This window comes from Myodes glareolus, chromosome 6 (assembly GCF_982192425.1).
Source record: "Myodes glareolus chromosome 6, mMyoGla1.1, whole genome shotgun sequence".
Taxonomy (NCBI): domain Eukaryota; kingdom Metazoa; phylum Chordata; class Mammalia; order Rodentia; family Cricetidae; genus Myodes; species Myodes glareolus.
The window spans coordinates 85,660,500-85,677,628 of NC_142031.1; the positions used below are offsets into that span (position 1 = coordinate 85,660,500).

A 17,129-nucleotide genomic window follows, 5' to 3' on the forward strand; every position below is an offset into this window, starting at 1 on the left:
GCTCAAGTAGATAACAGCAGGCCCGTGCTGCTCCCAGCAGTCTGGACCAGTTAAGTGCAGTGGGTCACACTCAAAGTGATGGCGAAGGCATGAAAGTAGGGTGGGGGCCTATAGGGAAGAATTGATTAGGTGAGAATATGAGAGACATAAGAAAGGAAGATTAGGGCTGAAGATGTGTGTGTGTGTGTGTGTGTGTGTGTGTGTGTATGTATGTATGTGGAAGGATAAGGGGAAAGATTTCCTTTCCTACTGTTTCAGATGGTAAAATACACCGAGTAGTCTAGGTATCTGTTGGCATAACCATTAACTAATAAAATTCCTTGTTGAGTGTCTGTGCCTTTCTACCTTTTGCTAATGCCTAGTTCAGTAGGCATTAACAAAAATCTGATAGAAGGCACTTGGTGATATAATCACTAAAAAGGATTGTGTTTTGGGAAGCTTATTTAAAACCTGATTAATTTACATGACTATGGCTTTGATTCACACAAACCTAATCTCCTTCACTAAAACCCCACTAATATAAATATTCTCAGACCTTTTTTGTCCACCCAGTTTAATTTCCAGGATTAAATAAAATTTGGGCATTGCCACTTGAGTTTTAGTGAGGGGATAATACAAACTTCCCTAACTTGTATATACAACCTCAACTGTTTTTGCCTGTTCCTGTGGTCATTAACATCATGTCTGTACCCATCTAAATGCATTGCGTTTCTTTCTGACAGTCTTATGTTCCTTAGAGGGCCGTCTGTGGGAAATCTGTTTCACTGGATCTCTGTTGTGATGTGTTTATACACACGAGTGGATTATAGTTTCAGTTGGCTCTTTAGAGCCAAGCAATTTTATTTCAGAAAAGTGAGTGACTGAAAAGTGTAGATACTTCTCTTTTGGTAACATCTTTTCATTCGCTGACAGTTATTGTGAACAAGTGAAATAAAACTGTTAATCAGTCAAACAAATGTTGCCTAGTTTACTTGTTAGATATCTGTATATTTGAAAATTGTATGTTTTTGTATAAGTCCTGTCGTAGCCAAATAATTTGATCTTCTAATTTTAGAATTATAGGCTATATTCACTTTAATGCTATTGTGTTGAAATATGAACCATTGTAACCACCCACTTATAGATTAAAGATAGCTTGAAAGTGAATCTTTTGCGCCCCTCAGTCTAAATTATACCTCTGGTTTATTTGGACTTTAACACGTATTTTGCAATTTATTTTGAAACTGCTATCATCTTTTAAAGTCAGAAGAGCTGATTTTCATTTTTATTAGCAAGGATATAATTTACTGACCCAAGGCAAGTATGAAAAATAATTTGGAAAAGAAACCCTTCGGATCCCACTGTTGTCAGCGGAGTAGCACTCCTGCATTGCCTTCATCTTAACAATTTTGAAGAGTGGTAGCACCGTCAGTGCCTGTCTCTAAAAATTGGTAACAGTGGCGGATATATGTTTTGGGTTTTTTTGTTTGTTTGTTTGTTTTGTCTCTTATGTTTTTGCTCTCTGTTTAAATTTTTTTTCTCTCTTTTAGATGCATATAATATCTTCCTCAAAGCTCAAAAGCGAAACATTGTATTTAGCAGTGAAACTTATAGCACTCTGATAGGCTTGCTGTTGAAGAAGGATGATTTTACACAAGCCATGCAAGTGAAAGACTTGTAAGTATGAGTTCATTTGTCAAAACCCTTCACTTTGAAGAAATACTGGTTTAAATGTCTCAACTGCCCATAGAAATAACATCAAAGGTTACTTAATTTTGTGGGTTTCTTGTGTGAAGTAGGGTCTCGCTGTTCTCCAGGCTGGCTTCACTTGGAGCAGCCCTTCTGCTTCTTGAGTACTGGGAGGGTAGGCATGTTTGCCACCACTCCAGGCCATGTTTATGCTTTGATTACAGCAGTCGCGTTCAGACCGCTCCGCTCGCCTGTTTATGTGCTACGTCTTGTGCATTTATTCAGTTGTGAATTGAATAATCTACCTCTAGACCTTATCTACACCTCAATTAATGGCTTAAAGCATTTTTTGCAGTGTGCCCTGTCAGTCGTAAGCACGGGGTTTAAGGTACAGAAAGTCATTGTGGAACTCCATCTTATAATAACCAAAGGTGTTCTGAAATGAGTAATTTGGAAAGACCAGGACATAGAAAACAGCAGGATTTTGTGTTGATAAATACAAGTAGAAAACTTAAACTTTTAAGGAAAAAAACTTAAAAACTCAAAAACCATTTAATCTTCAGTGTTGGTCACAAACCCTCTAAAGACATCCCAAAGTAAAACTTAGTTATCTTTATCTTGGGCTCTGGAGACGACTCATGGGTAAAGTCCTTACTGTGCAAGCACGAAGACAGAGGCTCAGGTCCCCAGAACCCACATAGAAGCTGGGCAAGCAAGCCGGAAAGATTAGCTGGAACTGGTGAGCTTCAAGTTCAGCAGAAGGCCCTGCGTCAGTAAATGAAGGGGAGTAATTAAGGAACACATCAGATGTCGGCTTTGGTTCTCCGCCTGTGTTCATGTACATGCCTGTCTATACATACTTGCAAATGTACACTCACGCATACCACATAACACACACACAAAAACTTCTTAATTGGGCTTGTGCATAGGCATCAATTGAGCCTTCTTCCCATAACCCACTGCTAGGGTTCTGATGTTGAGTGACCAAGGATTGTGCATTTTACAGAGATCCCAGATAATTGATGAGTCATGTGCCAAAAATAAAACATTTTGTTAGCATATCGTTAACGGTGAATTGTACTATATATCATGTATACTTGATGACACCCTGTCTCCTAGAGTGTTCAATGCTGCGTGTGCCTCTCAAGGAAGGCTACTGACCTGGCAGAGTTCCAAACTGCAGTTGCCACTATTTAGTGGGGCAGAATGAACATTTTTCAATGAAATAGACTGGACAATACCAAAGCACTTCAAGTAGTAAAGATCACTTTATGGATTATTGATTTCCATTGATGTGCATTTTGTGTGCTCGGGTGTGGTTCCTATAAGACATTCCTATATAGTTCTACTGTAGGTCTTGATTTTAGAGGGAGTTGGCCTAAATGGTTAGAAGAATAGCTCTTTTATTCTCCTTTCACCCACAACCTGTAAAATACGGGCTTATATTCTTTTTTTCTCTAGGTTTTTATGAAGCCTTTTCACAATATGATTGACGTATTAAAAGATATACATATTTAATGTATACATCTCATTAACTTTGGGGATAAGTATATACCAATGAAACTACCACCGGCATCAAGGCCGTAAACATATCCATCACCATCCGGAGCTCCTCCCACCTTCTTTATCCTCATCGTCATATCATTGTTGGGTTTTCTGAGTCTGTGTAATTAGATTGATGATCTGCCCTCTTAGTAGTAGCTGTGGGCCCTGTCGTGTAGACTCTAGAACTCACCCGCCTTGCTGGTTTTCGTAGACGCTCTTCCCATGCCTGGCAATCTCCATTCTGCTGTTTTCAAGTTGGGTGTTTTAGATCCCACACTTTGTGAATGTCAGAGCACTTACATTTCAGCTGTGATATCCTACAAGGATTAGTCTATAGCTGCTATCCCGGTGTAGCCACGTGGGCCCAAGAGGATCCAAGATCCAAATCCTTCAACAGAGGATTTGTTACACAGCACTGGGCCAATAAAATGTTTATTGTTATGTAGAATTGTGGCCTGGGTTAAACCTTTGTTGGGTACCTTTCTTGAAAATAGCCAGATGATGGTGCACGCCTTTACATCCAGTGGTTGGGAGGCAGAAGCGAGTGGTTTTCTATGAGTTCAAGACCAGCTTGGTCTTCAGAGAGAGTTCCAGGACAAACCCTACATTGGAACTATTTGAATTCTCTGATGAATTGTGTTACTGGAAGAATGTCATGTTCTTTGCATTTGTTTCCTGGCTGTCTCTTCACCTCCAGCTCTGTATCAGAGTGGTTAGGCCAGCAAGAAGGCTCAGCAGGTAAAGGCTGACAACCTAAGACTGACTCCAGCAAGTTGTACTATGACCGCCATATATTGTGTGTGCCCACATACATGCACATAGACAATTATACAAACAAATAAGTATAAAAGTGACTTAAAAAACAAAACAAAACAATGGCTGTTGTGTGCAGGTCACTTGATTTTATTATGGTAACCACCATACCGGCTATCCTTACTCTCCGTCCAGAGTACTATCTTAAACGATTCGGAGTCTCTGGGAACAAATACTTAGAACCCAAGTAGAACCTAAGAAATGGTTTGCTTGGAAAGCCGAGACTGATTTAACAGCTGCCCCGCTTTACGTGTAAGAACAATGCTGGTTTCCTCTTGCCTTGACTGGCGTCCTGTGTCTGTCTGTCTGTCTAGAAATGCTACTGAATCTCTCACTGTTCTCACTGGCTTGGCAAGTTTTTGTCACTCTCAGTGGCATAAATTAGAAGCATTAATCCATTCATTTCTCTGAAAATAGGGAATTTTCCATGAAATACTGTATTTAGCTGAGAAAGATTAGTATTTGCAGCTGTGATAAGCTGTACAGTACATACCCTTTTTTTTCTTTATTTTGACAGTTCAAAAAAAAAGTCTGAAATTGTATGCAGCCCACTCCAGTAGCCACCAGCCTTAATGTGACTGCTTAAATGTGTAAAATGTAATATAATTAATTACATATTTCCTGCGGCTAGCAGCTAACCCCATTGAAAAGCATAGATAAGAGAAGGCAACTGAAAACTAAAACAAAAGATTAGGATCCAGAATTAAATTTCTTTATGTTGTCTGAATGATCCCACTGCAAAGGTTTCTGTGAGTAACTTTGTGCTTTTTCTCTCTTTGCCATATTAGAATACATTTTGTGGTTGCTCCTTTACTACTACACAACAGATAGGGGAACTTTGTTCCTTCTGATCTTAATCTCTACTTTCGTTGGTATTTGAAACAAATACAGGGGACTTCTTGAACAGTATTAAATGGTGTTATGTATTTTCAAAAGGCTCATTGCTTATTGTTGTCAGTTAAGAGACAAGATTTATTATCTTTAGATGTTTTTGTTGTTATTATTTTGGGGTTTTGTTGGTGGTTTGGTTTTTAACAATTTCTCCCACCGTGTTGCCCTTGCTGGCCCTCTTTATAGACCAGGCATATCGTGACCTCATAGAGATCTACTGCCTCTGCCTCCTGAGCACTAGGATTAAAGTCTTGAGGTCATGCCAGGCTGGTTTTAAACTGTAAGTAATACTCTTTTTTGTATGGTTGGGTTTTTGTTTGTTGTTTTGTTGTTGTTTCGATACAAGGTTTCTATGTGTAGCTCTGACTGCCCTGGAACTCAGTCTGTAGATTAGGCTGGCCTGGAATGAAGAGACAGAAGGATCTTTATTCCTCCTGCCAGGAACAAAGGTGTGTGCCACTGCCCGGCTATAAATAATATTCTTAAGTGAATAGGATATACTAAACTGGTGTGAGAGGTAGGACTTTTATTTAATCATGCTGCCGGTTGGGATAGCCAAGTCCTTTAAGCAGGTAGTAAGGATGGGCATGCAAGGTGTCTTTGGCTAATTTTCCGGGGTTGATAGGAATTAGTGGTCTCCTTCTCTTATGCTGTGCTCAGGGTTTTTTAGGTTTGTATCAGCAAACCATGGAGAATGGCAGTGATTGCTCTTGCTCCTCATGACCTGTGACTGTTTCCTAATCGTGAGCTCAACTCTGGGGCGTTAAGGAAGCTAAAATTTCATCATGAGAGACATCCAAATAGCGCAGCAAACAAGTCGCTTCCAGTTAGATTTTAGAGTTCTGTTAGTTTGTTTATTTCTTAGTCCTTAGGATTTGGTGCTAAGTAAAGCTGTTTTTACTCTTGAATTTTAGAAGTTAGGAAGTTTGTTGTTTAGTCTGGTTATGTGGAATTTTAAATTTTAGTGTAACAATGGTTTTGGTTCTATGCTCTGTTTAAAAGCTTTTAGAACTGTATCTAGATGACATAAATTTGAAAATTAATCAACCAAATGATATGTCGTTGGTTAGTAATATGCTTTAGTTTATATTTAAAATACCCAGTACTGAAAATAAAATGTTCATTTTTGTTGCTGGAAGAATAGCTTTACATTTTATAATTAGCGAGAGAGAGGAGAAAGTATCCAGCTTGGATCCAGCGAACAATGCAGGGCACGCGGTTATTTTAGTCACCTAATATGTCAGCACTCAAGAATCTGAACCGATTGTTTAAAAAAAATCTTGTACTTTGTTTCTTTTGTTGCTCATTTCCAACTTTGTCATCTGTCAGAATGCAAAAAAAAATTATCCTTCTATAACCATTGACAGGATAACACAAAAGCTGTCTCCAGGTCGATATTTTGCAGCAATATTTTTAACATACGAACAGTAGTTTTTATAATTTCACCTTGGTGCTCAACCATTTATTATCGTATCAGAAGCATGTCAGTAATTCCTTTCTAAATGTCTGCTTCTTTTAGCGCTGAGACCCACATCAAGGGCTTCACACTGAACGATGCTGCCAACAGCCTCCTCATCATAACGCAAGTTAGGCGGGATTATTTGAAAGGTATGTCACAATGCTTGACCTTTACGTCACATTAATGCCTCTGCAGATTTTTCTTGTAACGCCCTTCGAATACTTGGATAAAGGAGTCCATTTAGCAAATTACCTGCTTATCAAGAGCCTTTTGTGGTAGCTGAGAGACGTAAATTACTGTACATGCATTTATAATACAGCTTGAATATGAATGTACTTGTCATTTGACCACTTAGTCCAGTTTCCATTCCATTTAACACAAGATGGGTTTTCTTAAGATGAATCACAGCTCTTCAGACATGCAAAATTTGTGTTCCAGAACGAGAGAAAGTACAGGCTTTCAAGTGCGTTAAAATTCACAGCACAAGTCATTTTGCTTTGGAAATTAACATACTTTGGAGGTCTGAGACAATTCCCAGCAGTTATTTCTTGTGTGTTGTGTTGGTTGTATATGAGATAGCAAATGAGTTAAATTGAGTGTTAAGTGTGTGGGATTGTGCACCAAATGATTGTAATATTGATTTTTTTTTTAAACCTAATCCAATACTTTTTTTAATAGTTTATAATACCAACAGCAGTACAATGCAGTGTTTGTTTGGAGGCGAGAGTTTTTAAATGAATGTGGAAAGGCTACACTAGGAAGGTGTGGAGGTTACTTTGAGGAGGATTGGGATTGGGAGGTTCTGTGGAGAAAGGAGATTAGCTCTGAAGGGGACAGCGCTAACTCTTGAAGTTAGGAAAAGGAGCTTTTCAGTTAACGTTCATGTTTGAATTTTAGTCTGTATAGTAGCACTGTCACAAGGAACCTCACATAGAAGACATCGAGGTTAGAAGTTAAGCTCCTCAGCTCTTCCCTGTGATACTAGTTTCTTCCCCAGGCTGCTGTAATGATGCTGCTCCCTGCTTTGCAGTTCATCAAATAATTTTCCGTCTCTTGAGAGGAAGCTGTGTAATTGCCCGGGCCCAGTGTTGCTAACAGTACCCAAGCTTGCTGCTCTCGGGCTGTCTTCCTAGCTGACGGTGGCTGAATACCTACGTGACTGTTTCTCCCTTCCCGGAGTTTCTGCAGCGCTCTGGGCATGCCGACCGTCTTACGCAGCCTGGAGTTGTAATTGGGACCTGCAATAAGGCTTGCTTTTAAAATTTTAAAGGTTTTTATTTTCAATAGAAATCATTTTGTGAGGTTTATTTATCAAGTAGATTTTATGAAATTGAACATTTTAAGTGGGCATGGCCGAGCACACTGTAATGCTAGCACTTGAGAGGCCGAGACAGGAAAAGTGTTCAGGCTTGAAGCCAGCCTGGACTGCCAAGATACTGGACTGCAGAGTTAGTCTGCCTCAGAGAAACAAAGAGGGAGCTAAAAATCTGCTCCTTGTAAAAATTTTAAATAGCTACTGTTTCTGTAGACATGAAGAACAAGACTTATAAACTTGATGAGTTCAGTTTACAGGGAATATGCCCCAAGGCTTTTTTCTGATTCTCAGTTTACTAGGTGGCCCATGAAAACCACAAGAACATATTTGGTGTGGTGTCTTGTCTGTTCTCGGGTATTCGCACAGATGGAGGTTCCGTGAGTCCACTGGCCTCTCCTCCCACTTCTACCCAGCCCTCGCTGCCTGAGCTCCACCAGACTGGCATCTGGTGAAAGCACAGTGCTCCACGAACAAGGCGGGAATGGTTTGAACCCTGTTCCTGTCTACACTTGCTCTGTAGCCAAAGAGATTTTCTTCAGTCTTTTGGGTCTTTCCCCTCTCTTTATTTTAATCAAACTTATCTATGGCAATAAAGTAGCCAAATACATCTTACTAGTAATTTATAATATTTTTGTGAACTATTAATAACTGCTATGTATTGCTAGAGAACAATTGAGAGAAATGTTGGATGAGTGGCAGTCAGAGAAGACTTGGAGAAGGGTGTGAGTGGGGTTATCAATCTTGGTGTTCCTTAGGTTGTTCCTGGCACAGATGGCAAATTCTGTGGCATGGTTTAGATCGTAAGCTCTTATATTCTCCTTGGGTAGACAGAAACTGTCCCCTCCCCCACTTTCCTGTACCCGTAGGTCCAACACCTGGAATGAAGTATGGGCTTAGGTTGGCATCTAACACCATGACTTTAACTGTAAGGTTGGTTCAGGAGGGTTCTTGGAGCATGGCTTCTAATCCCACACCTGCATTATAGTAAAAATAAAAAAAATTACGTCTCCTTTCTGTCACCGTTACTCACTAGCACTTAGCTCTTCCCTAGCAATGTGCTTAGATACCAAGTATACTAGAGCATAATTGTCTGCATATGACCACCCTTAACAAGATGCGACCAAGCTGATTTTCTGGGAATCTTATTTTTTAAATAGAATACAGCCAATTTTTTCCTGGTATGTTACATATTTGTAACCTCTTAACTGCTTTTTAAACTATTTTCTCTTTTCTGTACTCGACAGTCAATGGTCTGGATCATGTGTAAATTTGAAATTATAATAGTTTATTCAGTAAAGAAGACTAAATTGATCGTGTCTCTTACTGTATTGTTTTTAATAGACTGTTTAATTATTACCCTTTCCCTTCCCATGTAAAGATAAGCTGCTCTCATTCTGGAAGCTGCCTGGAGAGCCATAGCTCTGTCTACATTACAGTGCTTTAATTGCTACAAAGCCTGGAAGTTTTTTTGGTGGTGGTAAAGGTGATTGTTATGCTAAGTACTGGTGCAGCCCCTCCCATCTACCACCTTATTTAATACAAGGATTTCACCACACTTGCCTGTGAGTCTAAGTTAGAAAGGCATTCCATATTTATGCATAAGCAAGTACTTATTGTGAGCATTTTGCAAACCAACCCCTTGACTGTAGCCTTAAGAATTGAATGAGCTTCATTTACTTTGAAAACTGAATGCAGCAGATATCTGCAGGGAGCCTGATTGTGTGAAATCAGTCTTCTAATGTGGATGAGTGGCGGCTCCGGCTCAGGGAGTTTGTGTGATTCCATCAGGTTGGGACCATTTTCTAGAAAGAATAGGAGATGTTAAAAGTTTTTGTTAATTATGTGCTCTTTGAATTAGTAAAATCTAGGAAATTACTAATGAGAGTAGAAGTTACTTATTTTTGTTGTTGTTGTTGTTTTTTCTTTTAGAGGGTGTGTTCTTTAGTTTAAGAAGTTCTTCCTTATTTATACTTTTCAGAGCTTGTCACCTTCCTTAGTCACAAAATAGTACCCTGAATGGGACTCACGCCGTCAACAGCATTTCCTTCTTTCTGACATGAACTTTTGTTCCTCTCTCATGCCTTAATGTTAGATGCATCGTTTTAATAAAGATTTTTCATGAAGTAATTAATACTTTCTGTAATCTAGGATAAATTATTCATTTTTGTATTTAGCCATTTGATGCTCTTGTTTAAAAACTGGTTAAAATCAGTATGGGTCATTTAAGAAAAGCTCAGTTCTCTGCTCTCCGTTTTAGTGGCTCTCGCAACTCTAAAAGCAGCCTTGGATCTGGAGCAGAGCCCCTCTAAACTAGCCATCACCCGCCTCATCCAGGCCTTCGCTGTGAAGGGTGACCTGGAGAGCATAGAGGCCATTCAGAGTATGGTAAATGGACTGGATGCAATCGACCTCTCAAGAATGGTTTTCATCAATAACATTGCTTTGGCTCAGATGAAGAAGTGAGTATTCTCAAGCTTTCTTGACTAAGGATTATCTCAGATAGCAACCTTAAAATGTTTTTGTTGTTCTTTGCACCATTTGGAAATTTGCAATTCTAATTATATTGATAATTTACTATTAAAACTATATGTTAAAATGTATTTTATCTTTAATTAAATCTTACTAAACATTTATCATTCATAAAATCTACTCCACAGTTGCTAACTCACATATATAAAATGTATGTTATGAACAAGTGTGTATGCCTCTTGTTATCAGAATAATTCATTTACAAAAATAAAAGTAATTTCACTTTCTAATCAGCAGTTCTTTAGTGTCTCAACACACTACTCACATAATGAAACAGGACTTGCAAACTTACTAAAAATACACATTTCTGCCGAGCGGTGTTCACACATATTTTTAATCCTTGCACTTGGGAGGGAGAGGCAGGTGGATCTCTAAATTAAAGAAGAGCCTGTTCTACAGAGGGAGTTCTAGGACAGCCAGGGTAGCTTTATAATAGAGAATCTGGTTGGCAAACATAAGAGTCTGAGTTCTAGTTGAAACATGAAAAGAATAGCATTCCATCTTTCTCACCCCCAGTATATGCATGGCCACAAGCAGAGAAGGCATCCGGACTGAGTAGTCGTCATCGCAGAAGGACAAACAGACTTGACTTTCTCTGATCTCACTAGTGCTTTATATACATTACATCAGGAGGCTGAAGCAGGAAGATCATGAGTTTGATGACAATCTGGGCTATGTAGTGAAACCTCAGAGAAAAATCATAAGAATAATTTTAGAATTGATACTCGATGTTTTTGAGGAAATCTATCTCCCCCTCTCCCTCTCCCTCTCCCTCTCCCTCTCCCTCTCCCTCTCCCTCTCCCTCTCCCTCTCTCTCTGGTTTTTTGAGACAAGGTTTTCCTGTGTAGTTTTAGAGTCTGTCCTAGAACTTGCTCTGTAGACCAGGTTGGCCTTGAACTCAGAGATCCGGGTGTCTCTGCCTCCCAAGTGCTGGGGTTAAAGGTATATGCCACCCCTGCCAGGCTTTTGGGGGGGGGGGGTTGTTAATAGTCTCCTTGGATGTATGGATGTATTAAAATGCTGTTTGGCAAGGTTTTTTTGTTGTTTATACTTACTTCTTTTAGCAAAAAATGTTTTATTTTTAACCTTTAAAACTGCTTTCCATGACCTGGAGAGATGGCTCAGTAGTTAAGAATGCTTGTAGCTCTTCCAGAGGACCTGAATTCAGTTCCCAGCAACCACTTGGTGCCTCACAGCCATGTGGATGGATCTGATACCTTCTCTGTCCATACAAATATGTGGGCAAATAGCCATATATAGGTAAAATAAAATATTTCCTAAAATAGAGTTTCAAACCTTTTTAATAAGAAAATGTGATGTTTTAAAATTAGATCTATGTGAGAGCTAGATGAACATTTTATTTTATAGTTAACATTTTTTATGATATGGAAAACATGTTTTTACTCGCTTTAAAATAATTTTTTATTTACCTAAACTCATAAGAAAGATCTAACAGATACTCAGAGTCCTTATTTTGATGTAATAATTTAAACATGAAATGCATTTCTGGCATCACATTATAAGCACACACTATCAGCCATCTTATCAAAATGACAGTCATTAGCTTATTTTTTTTTTCCTACTTTGTCCAAGAAGATGCAGAGTTTCTCTCTTTATCCCATAGCAAAGTGTAAAGGTGCACTTTTCTGAGGGTTCTAGTAGAAATTTCTCCTAAAGTATGGTCCCAGACACAAAGGCGTCTCCGACTGTTAACCATGAAGATAACTTTTTGACTGTATGATCTTTTTATTTTTTTTATTCTCCAAATGTTATGCATCGTCTTTGCCTCACACTAGTGATCATTGAGTTTATAAAGCCAAAATAATAGCATCTGATATCCAGTGAACTGCAAAATCAAGTTAAATATTCGAGATAAATCTAGTTTGGTCTTGTTTTGCAAACACTGCTTGAAACAAGTGTCCCATAGTGTGAGCCACACTGGTTGCTTTTGCTATGTTAGATGACATGCTTAAAAAACGATCACTATTGTGAGCCTGGTTGCTTATAAATAGAGTTTCTTTTTTCTGAATTATTTGCCTGAGTACCCACATAGATTGGCTTCTAACTAAAACTGGCTGCAATTTTTGTAGATGCAAATATTTCATTATAATTTTTTCTTTTACAGTAATAACATAGATGTCGCCATAGAAAGTATTGAACACATGCTTACTTCAGAGAATCCCACCATAGAGCCCCAGTACTTCGGCTTGTCGTATTTATTCAGAAAAGTAATAGAAGAGCAGATGGAGCCAGCGCTAGAGAAGTGTGAGTTGCTGTTGGTTAAGTGCATAGAAGCCATTCCTTTGCTTTGGGGAGTGAGTCACAGCCCTGTTTCAATGAAAGCTTTTCCTTGCAGTAAGCATCATGTCGGAGAGGTTGGCCAATCAGTTTGCACTTTACAAGCCCGTCACCGATCTCTTCCTGCAGCTTGTGGATTCAGGCAAGGTGGATGAGGCCAGAGCTCTCTTAGAGGTAATGACTCATCGGAGCCTGTGGCTTCTGAGAAGGAAGCAAGAGTGTGAGGGAAGGCACTCCTGCTAGAATGCTGGAATTCCGTGTAAAGCAAGATTGCATGGCAAGACTGTGAGCATAGGTAGAACTGAAGTATCCTTGTCATTAAGATCGGCATAGGGTGCAAAAGGAGATGAATGTTTCAGTGAAGACAGATAATGCAAAGCAACAATTCCTTTGCTTTCCTAATTTCTTTAACACTCTAAATACTGTGCATCACCATGGCAACACAGTTTGCAAACAAGAAGTAGAAAATGTTTGCTTTCCATGTACAGCTTCTCACTTGAATACTCAAACATTCTTGGTGCCTTATTCAAGGTTTATTAAGAGTTGGATTTGCTTTCTATTCACTTACATGTCACAGACACATTAAATGACAAATGCAGGTCTCTGTGGCCCGCACGCTCGGTTAAATTAGCAATCTTGAGGAAAAGGAGACAACTGCATTCATGCCGTTTTAACAGCTCTAAGTATAAAGCTGCGCCGAGTGCGCCGGAGCGGTGGGTGATGAAGCTGCTACTGGCAGTGTACACAAACAGGCACCGCTGGGGGCCCCTTCCCAGCAGGTGGCAGTCAAACAGTCACGGTGATCCCGCCTGCGACTGTGTTTGTGTAGACTCCCTGTGTCAGATTGAGGCCTGGGACCAATTTCTGGTAGTAAATAGTGTTGCGTTCACTTACACTCCTACCAGCTGTGAGATACCTTAAGTAGGAGGTATGGACGATGATCCAAGTTCATCTAGCTTGACAGCACAGCCCGAGCCACTTTTCAAAGGCATGTCTGAACATTTATTTAACAGTGCATAAAAATGCAAACTGCTTCTGCTTTCTTGGTGTGGTTCCTTTATTTCTCTTTGCAGGAAATTTATGATAGTATTGAAGTTTCCGCTGAATGTTCTCTTAGGATTTGTCTTCCTGTGTATTCAGCTGCCCACCGAGGACTATAAATGCCATTCCCTATCACACGTGCGATGGTGTTTTCTCCTCGATTGTTCTCCCAAAGAGGCACTTGCTGCCTCTCCCAACCTGTTATGAGCCGTCACTCCATGCCTTCCACAGGAGCAGAATTACCGGCAGCCTGGCTGCATCAGAGCTGCCTCTAGCTGTGAGGCTCGCCTGGGAGCTCTTGATGGCTGAGTGCTGATCCCACAGCAGCCCCAGCCTTTACCTGCTTGCCAGACAGTAAAGTGTTGTTCTTTCCTGCTTTCATGAGGAACACTTGATTCCCAGATGTCGAAAACATCAGTTTATAATGTAAATGTTCCACGAGTCCGCAAAAGTTCTTTTTATACTATTCATCTTAGCACTGACAGTGTTTAAAGCTCTGAATGAACAATGTGCTTTTAGAAACTTAGAGGATGACATCTGCAATGAGTATAAACTAAAATATTGTCTTGCCATATTTGATTTAACTAAAGCATCTGAGGTTGGATAGACACTTGATTTATCTGGTCTGTCACATAAACTTTTTTTTTAGTTTAACTTTTGTCTCTTTCTCAAGCACTGGCTGTCTATTGCAATGAAAGCCTTTTATAAAATGGAGAGATTGAAATCGGTCCTTTTGTGTGCATAAGTGTAGGTAATTATACTTTAAAGAGAACGTGCTTTGTACATTTTAATTTTTATAAAGAAATGAGCAGTTATCTCCCTGACACCTTATTAAATGTAGAATTAACCTTATGATCCCTAGCTCACTTGTGAATGCTTGGCAGAATAATTGGAGAGGAATCGTGTTTCTTTTTTCCTCTTTCTTTGCAGTTCTAAGCCTTGTTCTGTGGTTGTTGAAGCATTGTTTTAATTTTTCCCTTTCCTTTTTAAACAAACTTCATCCTTGGATGCAAAGAGCCACAGTCTCACGGCTCCCACCTGGTCCCTCCGTGCCAGAAACCTGGCCGACTGCTGGGCTCTCCTGTGCTAACGACACAGTGCTATGTTGTTGAGAACTCCCTTAATTGGGAATATCCACTTTGATCTACTTATTTAAAACCTTCATTGACTGAATGATGTTTTATTTCTTAGAGATGTGGTGCCATTGCCGAGCAAAGCTCCATTTTGTTGGTGTTCTGTCTCAGGAGTGCTGGGAAACCAAAAAAGGTACTGTACTCTGCTCTGTTCCCAGCGGGTCTGAGAGACTCCTGTTCATGGTCAGCACCTTACCTGAAAATGCCAAAAGTGAAAGGCACGTCTGTTTATTTGGCTTCTTTTTAAAATTGAGGTGTATGTGCGCACGCAGTCCTGATTACATTCGTGTTTGTCTGTGTTTGTCTAAGAACTAGGTCTTATGTTTTTTTGTTTATGTTTCTGATCCTCGCCCCCCCCCCCCCTTTTTTTTAACTGTGCTGCAGTATAGTTCATGGTAGAACCTGCTTAGTGTATGCCCAGTGCTGACTCAAACCTCATCCTGCCTCAGGAGATGGACAGGAAGGAGTTCAGGAAATATGTGAGTCTAGATTTGGTCTGACTACATTGATGTGCTAAGAGAGGAGTTAAAATTAAGTGCTGGCCACAGTGCCGTTGGCAGTCCGCAGTTAGTTAAACTGGATTTCCTTCTGGGAAAAGTGAGGATGGTTGTAAGTACATAAAATCCTTGGCCGATTTCCCAAGCACGTGGTGAAGGAGGTTCTGTCTTCTCTGCAGTGATCGAATCTGCCTCTGCAGTCGCCCTCCCAGAGTGACACCCCAGGGAAGTCCTGCAGATGGGTTTTTCACGAACCGAACAGGGGACAATGCAGAAGTTTTTGAATCTTCATATTTTATCTTGACTTAAAAAAAAAAAGCCATAGTGTTAAAATACAATTGTTGCCAGGTGGCAATGGTGACGCACACTGTTAATCCCAACTCTGGGAGGCAGAGGCAGGCAGATCTCTCTGAGTTTGAGACCAGCATGGTCTACAAAGTGAATTCCAAGGCTAAACAGAAGAAAGCAAACCACAAATACAACCTTTATCTTTTTTACCCTTGAGATCTTACAACTTTTTGATAAGTTGACAGTTGATAAAAGAAGCAGTGTTAATGCTTTTATTATTTAAGTCTATTTTTGAAAGCACTCAGAAATATAAATGAAATGCCATTAATTATTGAAAAATTATGATTTTTTTTATATGGCTATGATTTGTTGGATTAACATCAAATGCCGAGATACCCAGGCCTGCTGAGTGGTTGATTGTGCTGTGATTATCTCACTGCTGTTAGATTAGTGCACTGTAAAGCTCTGCTGAGTTTGTTACCTTTGTTTCCCTTCCCAGGCACCAGTTCTGAAGACTTTGTTAGAATTGATTCCTGAATTACGTGAAAAGAGAGAAGCATATTCTTCCAGCATGAAAAGCTATGGTAATAAATTTAACCGTACTATATTAGTCAGTGATCTAAATATTCTAAATATAGTAAACTATGAGTTCAGCTCAAAGGACTAATCCTAAGTTTCAGGTGATTACTCATTCATTTAGCTCTAGAAGGTTTGGTTTTTTTGTGTATATAAATGCTCTGTCTTCATACTCATCAGAAGACGACGGTATCAGATCCCATTACAGATGACTGTGAACCACCATTTGGTTGCTAGGAATTGAAGTTGGAACCTCTGGAAGAGCAGCCAGTGCCCTTAACACCTGAGCCATCTCTCAAGCCTGTTTTTAGACTATAATAAAAGTATGAAGTTATTTATTCCTAGAGTTTTAACGTTAAAAAATAACTCTGAGCACCTTCAAAGCAGTCCAGATAGGTAGAGTTGGGTTCCAGGCTTTCAGGCAGACCTGGAAGTTCTCTTGGATGTGTGTTAGGGACCAGCCCTAGCTTGCAAGCCAGAAGTGCTGGCCTTTTGTCAGTGCCAGCCCCTCTGTGATCAAGGGTCGACCTGTCCCATTTGGAACTCGGTCTTTTTCCTTCTTGTCTCCTCTGTCAGACACTCACATGAGAAAGGGACAGTCTCAGATTTTCTCGCTAGGAAGATAAAATGCTGTCATTTCCGAGTCTTGGTAGCCTGTCCATGTACCGCCCACAGGCTTGCTCACTGCAGTAAAGAAAGAATCTATGGTAGAGCAATTGGCTTAGCGGTCAGAACTAGGAAATAGATTCTTTGTTTCCGTATGAAATCTTGCAGTGTTTCAAAAAAGCTGGAATCCTAGACTTCCTGAAGGCAGTAACATAAATAGTGTCAGAAGCTAAGACACAGCTGTTGTGCTGTGCCAGGACAGCAGAGCAGGACAGGCCAGAAGCCCTAGACAGGAGTAGACAAAGAGTGAGAGCCCTGGGGTGCAAAGATTGACACAGAGAATCTGACTGAGCTTCAGCGGCTCCCAGCTCCTGTGGCGGTCACTCCCTCCCCTCCCCCTCTCTCCTCACAGCCTCTTACTTGATAGTTGAGGATCTGAGATCACTCCATCTACACCATGGATCCTCAGC

General features: G+C 40.0%; 1 protein-coding gene across 1 annotated transcript in view; it reads left to right on the forward strand.

Moving 5' to 3' along the window:
• The window catches only part of Lrpprc (leucine rich pentatricopeptide repeat containing), a 79,066-nt gene that overhangs the window by 60,929 nt on the left and 1,008 nt on the right, over positions 1-17,129 (forward strand). Inside the window, exons 30-36 of the mRNA XM_048416329.3 lie at positions 1,530-1,656; positions 6,437-6,525; positions 9,949-10,150; positions 12,346-12,485; positions 12,577-12,692; positions 14,751-14,825; positions 15,977-16,061. Of these exons, the coding sequence (XP_048272286.3) occupies positions 1,530-1,656; positions 6,437-6,525; positions 9,949-10,150; positions 12,346-12,485; positions 12,577-12,692; positions 14,751-14,825; positions 15,977-16,061 (834 nt within the window). The remainder of the gene's footprint in view (positions 1-1,529; positions 1,657-6,436; positions 6,526-9,948; positions 10,151-12,345; positions 12,486-12,576; positions 12,693-14,750; positions 14,826-15,976; positions 16,062-17,129) is intronic.